Source organism: Limulus polyphemus, unplaced genomic scaffold (genome assembly GCF_000517525.1).
Source record: "Limulus polyphemus unplaced genomic scaffold, Limulus_polyphemus-2.1.2 Scaffold271, whole genome shotgun sequence".
In the NCBI taxonomy this organism is placed as follows: Eukaryota; Metazoa; Arthropoda; class Merostomata; order Xiphosura; family Limulidae; genus Limulus; species Limulus polyphemus.
Window position 1 is genome coordinate 144041 of NW_013665881.1, and position 6306 is coordinate 150346.

A 6306-nucleotide genomic window follows, 5' to 3' on the forward strand; every position below is an offset into this window, starting at 1 on the left:
TAGTATTAGATTATATACTTACTACTTACGTGTGTGTGGTGGGGGGGGAGGTGGTGATTTGGGGGGATAATTTTTAACACATTGATGACATGCGTATAGGATGAAGTATCCTTGGATGCTCTAAGCATAATCCTGGTCTCGTCCGATCTCCGTAAACACCGAATGTTGGTGACCACCAGGGAATAACGGGTGATGATTTCAGCATTGTCCAACAGGGGGTACCATATCAAAAGGGCAGTAGTTGCTTAAGAGGAAGGATAAGGATGCCTACCATTTCCTAAGCGTTTTTCATATTATTACTGTTGTCTTGAGCAATTAAACCAAAATAAAGATCAGTTATATATATATCTTGTAGGCGACCCTGACCTCGTGATTCCGCTCGATGATGAATTCCTTCTGAAGTTTCTTCGTTCAAGAAAGTTTGATCCCGATCGAGCTTTACATTTACTGCAGAAATATTACAGATTACGCGTAGATAACCCGGTACTTTTTCAAGATTTTGTACCTTCGGCAGTGAAAGAAGTTTTCAGTGACAACATTCAAGGAATATTACCTCATCGAACTCCATCTGGTGCAGCAATTTTTGTCTTCAAAACGAGTAAGTGAAACAGTATTGTCCCTCTTAACATGCCGTCTATTCTGTAATAGATTGTTTAGGCAGAGTATTCATGATGGACGACAACTGTTGAAAACGGAACACTTTTGAAATACCGCCCTCTACATTTTTTTTTTTTTTACAACAGACAATTGCCGTCCATTCCAGTTTACCCATCATGCAGTCGTCTACTTCAATACACACTTCTAATTTTTCCCGTATATTAGAATTCTGCATGCTTCGATGCTCGGCTATATAAGACAGGCTCGGTCTTCCATCGGCAAGGATCGGGTATGAACTACTGGTTTTCGTGTCGGACTGTGAATCTTGTGCGCAAGGTTCGCGTCCCGTTGCTGAAAAAATGCGCTCCCACTTTGGGAACGCTGGGATGTTATATGAATGATGCTCAAAACTTTGTTAGTTGATTAAAGTAGCGCAATAATTGGAGGCTGTTGACTAGCTGCGTTCCCTATAGTCCGTCAGTTAACAGTTAGGGACAACTAGTGCAGATAGTCGTTTTGCAGTGGACTTCCAGTTGGTTAGTCGTAAGTTTACGGACTTATAACGCTAAAATCTGGTGTACAGAGACCAAATAGCCTATTGTGTAGCTTTGCGCTAAAAGAAATAAACCTTTTGTTGTTTTGCGCGAACACCCGAAGCAAGCAAAGTATATCGGTATTATTCTTTAAGTACGGACTGTCTTAAAGATAACTTCTCCTGTATTAGCTTTGTTAGCCCCTAATGGTTCAAGTGTAAGTCTGAGGGCTTATAACGCTATAAATTTGGTTTCGATACCCATAGTGGGCACAGCACTGATAGCTTTCCTTTAAAAACCAATAACTTTCGCCAATGTTCTTATTTGATAGCGTGCCCTCCGGTGGCTCAGCGGCAGGTCTAAGGGCTTATAACGCCAAAAATCTGACTTTGATACCCATAACGGGCACAACACTGATAGCCCATTGTGTAACTTTGTGTTTAACAACAATAACAGCAAAAATATTAACTGTTATTCTGTTTAGAATTTGAAGCAATAACACTGAAATAAGCAACGCAAAATATAATTTTCAGGATACCTCAACTCTAAAGTTACTGTCACGATGTTGCTATAATATGTCTTAAAGCCGAACCACAGGGCTTTTTTAATGTCACTACTGTTATTAATATATATATATATATAATCTATAATTAGAGATATTGTTTTGCATGTATAAGCAGCACCTTTGATGTTGTCGTTTCTTTTCCCTCTCGAACGGCAGTTTCCATATTCCAAGTAATTAGTTTTTAGATCATAATGGGCTGGATTATCTTTACCTCCTCACTTTTTGATTTTTTACATTCAGTAAATTTTATGAATATTTCATAGAAACGTATCAATTACTTAGGGATTTTCCACTTTTTTCGTTGTTACAGTAACGAGATTACATGTTTGTTTGTAAGCCCAGTAACGAGATTGCATGTTTGTTTGTCTGTTTGTAAGCCCAAAAGCTGTACAATAAATAATCATCAGTCTATCTTACGTGGATTTGAATCCGTGCTATACCATAAAATATTCTAAGCATTTTCAGCAATGGTTGCGTTATAAAAGTAACAGTCAATCCCTTCGTGTGAATGGTGGGTGGAAGGGTGCTGCTGATTGACTGCTTTCTTTCTCTGGTCATTAGCTACTCTTAGTAACTTCCCATAAATACAAAACACAAACACAGGTTTATACTTTTAGCGTTATCAACGATATTGATAGATTTTAAAAGGCAAATTAAATTAATTTAAACGCTAAACACACACACACAAATGATCCGTGTTAGTATTTTGTTCTGGAACTTTGTGTTGGTCTCGAAAAGTTTTTTAAACTTTAGTATATTTAAAACATTTTTTCCCTAGGTTCCTGGAATACTTGTAAATTCGACGCAGACGATATTTTTCGAGCCAACCTGATGTGTTTAGAAAAAGCTATTGGAGAAGAGGACACCCAAAAACATGGTATAGCAGCAATACTAGATCTTCGAGGTTTTGGTTTTGGTCACTTCCGCCAGGTGACTCCAAATCACGCTCGCCGAATTATAGCTTTAGTGCAGGTAAATGATTGTTTACGAGACGATTTTAAAATCATGAACCCTGTATATTAGTTATTTGGATTTGCGTACTCACAAATGGGTCTATGTAATGCACATGCTATGACGAATTCCTGATTGAGTCTACGCGTCTGGTGTGAGGTTTGTAATCCGAAAAAAGGTATACTAATTTATTGATTTTTATACTTTAAACACGGACTACAAATGTAAATCAAAATTTGCTGAAATTAGGTGTAAATTCTAGGCCTTGTTATTTACTAAACCTAAGTCAGTAACCCTTAGAAACTAAAGAATTATCATCCATACACCAATCCTTTATTGGCAAGGGGGCACCTCCCTCCCTGAAAAATTGAGAGACACAATTCTTTACTCATTCAGCATATGTATATAAATTTTATTTCTTCACTTCACAATTTCACAATACTTGCCCCCCCCCCCCCTCACTGAAAACATTACTGCGGACGCTCATGAACACGGGGTCTTGTAGGCCTTTACAGTAAAAATAATGTAATATACTATTAAGTGTTAATACGCAAAAAAACATTGTTTAGTTTTAGATCATAAAAGTGTTTATAAGACCAATTGAATAGGAGTGAAAGAGGGTCTGGTTGCTTCCTATGAATTTTTATCCTATATGTGCCAGATGCAAACCACAACCTCCATTGTCTTTTCTAACACTCTACCCCCTCCCCCGAAAAAGTTTGCTTTACGTTCCTTGAAAAGTGCCCTTTTTGTCAATGAGCCCTGACCTTTTAATGAACTCTGCACATTACGGACAATGATCCCATGAAGCTTCCCGAGGGCTGAGTGTTTAACCACTCTTCAGAAGCATGATCCATTTTTATCTCCAAAATAATACATAACTAATCATTACGGACACCGAATGTATTGTATAATTAATTGTCAAGATTACCTTGTGATGTAATCTCTTACAGTTTAGACAGCCAAATAAAACAGCTTATTTTTAGAGGAGTTGGTTATACATAGAAAGACTAAAATTGAGATGTCATTGGAGCTGTTTAAATGAGATATATGTCAAAACGGGTACAATTATTTAACACAGAAATACAATGGAGGATCAGAATAATTAGTCATAATTTTGAAATTGGAGGAAATGGTTCGAATTTTTGAGCGACTATACTATATATTTGCAGTTTCTCGTAAATCGGAAAAATTTCGTCACGAGGTGCTAGTTTTCCTGACAATAATTATTATGTATTTAATGCTGGGCAGGGTTGAATTAGTAATTACAAGAACACATTTGTGGAAATCTAACAATGAGGCATTTCCATTGTTTTATCTTCACGTGATTTCAAGAAATAGACAAGAAGAAAGAAAAGAAAAGAACCCTCTGTTTGTTATGTTATAAGTATTCTGCACGCTTGGTTAGTTATTGTAGAGGGCGCTAAATTATTCCAGTTAATTAACCCCGGCTTCTTACGCCACAACTAACGACATCTTCTGAGTAATCATCGACATGGATAAGAAGAAAACACATATGCTTGAGCTCGCACACTTGCCATTATTATTATTATGTATTTCACCATGCGAAATCAATATTATATAACATTACATACATATATTCATTTTACTATCAAAGTAATGATTTTATTAATTTCTGATCAAAGATAGGCCTACTATGTACAGCTAAGTACTCAAAATGTAACTGATAAGTTAAGGAAATCAATTTTATAAAAGAAAAACTGCCTAGAAGTACACGATGTCATAATTATACACAAGAAAACTAAAACCTACGACTAACGCGCATTGAGTGAGTAGTGGACCAAAGAAACACGGTTTGCTATATTAACAATTTTCTTGCTCCTGTAGTACACATTTGTCAATAACAGAAGAACAGTAACATATTTATATATATATTATTACATTTATTTTTCAGGATTGCTTCCCTGCTAGGTTTAAAGATATCCACATTGTCAACGAGCCTACTCTCTTTGGAGTTCTGTTCAACCTCGTGAAGCCATTCTTAAGCGAGAAGCTGAAAAATAGGGTACTATGTTTTTGTTATGTTTTTGGTATTTTTGTTTTAATGTACAAATGTAATCGTAATTCTTCTCAGGCTTACTGACGTTAAAACCAGCTTTGTATATTATGTCCACTGATATATTACATATAAATGGATTGATATTCATAATGTATACTTTATTGTTTTAACCAGATCTCGTGACTATCAAACCAACTTCTTCGTTTGGCAGACCTGTAATCATGAATCAGTTCTAGAATGTAAGAAATGTATTGGATCAATAAACTTTTAAGTATTTTTGTAATTAACAACATCATTGTAAATGGTAACCAACAGATGGCACCACTTATGTTTAGAATGTACCCTGAAGCAGAAGGTCAAGGTTGAGAAAGAAAAGTTTTATCTTATACTTTCATTAATAAATTAGTGTCGTGCTTTTAGTATAGTTTACTCATCGAGCTCATACATGTGTAACTAATCTATTTTCCATCAAAATAAATTAAAGTAAGATTGACAGAATAAACTAATATATATTTTTTTCTTTTCTGACTAATTCTGGAAAATTGCATATATGCTGAGTCTTTTTATTATTATTATTATTATTATTAATTGTGTAACTTGAACGAAAAAGTTTTTGTGTGTGTCTTACAATAAATTTCATGTACAATTAATGCATATTGCCGAGCCTTTGTAATTCATGCGTATATTTTGCACACTGTTATTTCGTTTCAGATATATATCCATGGAAACGACTTTACATCTCTACATCAGTATATTCCTGCTGACATTTTACCTTTTGACTACGGTGGACATTTAGAGCCATTTAACAACGAAAACTGGCACTTAGACATACAAAATAGCGAAGACATTTTTATAAAGAATAACAGATACGGCTATAAACATTTTGTTTTCTTGAAATAAACACCATCGGAAAATCCTCCGAGGAAAAGTTTCTGCCTATGGAAGGATAAATTTGATAAAATGATTTCACCGTCCTCTGCCAGCATCATGTTAATATACGACGTTCATTCACAAAACATAACAGTTATATATTGAGAGAATGCCGTCTCGTAGCAGCAACGAAATTTGTGTATGTGTATATATATATATTTAAGCGTAAAGCTATATAATGGGTTGAGCCGACCGCGGGTATCGAATCCTGATTTTTAACGATATAAGCCCTTAAGCTTACCGTTGAGCCACTGGGAAGCAACAGCACTCAAAAACGCACAAGAAGGTGATATAGTTATTTTGTCTATTGCCAGTCTTATCAAACACAAGATATTTATAGCAGACCCATACAAAGGACTGTCTAAAATGCTGTCTAAAACTGAAATCAGTAAATAAATGTTTTATTTTCCATTGATAAAAACATGTGCAATTAATAGAATAATGTTTTACTGTCCATTGATAAAAACATGTGCAATCAATAAAATAATGTTTTACTTTCCATTGATAAAAACATGTGCAATCAATAAAATAATGTTTTACTTTCCATTGATAAAAACATGTGCAATTAATAGAATAATGTTTTACTTTCCATTGATAAAAACATCTGCAATTAATAGAATAATGTTTTACTTTCCATTGATAAAAACATCTGCAATTAATAGAATAATGTTTTACTTTCCATTGATAAAATCATGTGCAATCAATAAAAT

General features: G+C 34.8%; 1 protein-coding gene across 1 annotated transcript in view; it reads left to right on the forward strand.

The window, feature by feature from the left end:
- Positions 1–6274, forward strand: part of LOC106456908 — a 52694-nt gene extending 46420 nt beyond the window's left edge. The window contains exons 8-11 of the mRNA XM_022382698.1: positions 356–598; positions 2474–2667; positions 4562–4672; positions 5378–6274. Coding sequence (XP_022238406.1) covers positions 356–598; positions 2474–2667; positions 4562–4672; positions 5378–5566 — 737 coding nt within the window. The 3' untranslated portion in view covers positions 5567–6274. The remainder of the gene's footprint in view (positions 1–355; positions 599–2473; positions 2668–4561; positions 4673–5377) is intronic.
- The last annotated feature ends 32 nt before the right edge of the window (positions 6275–6306 follow it).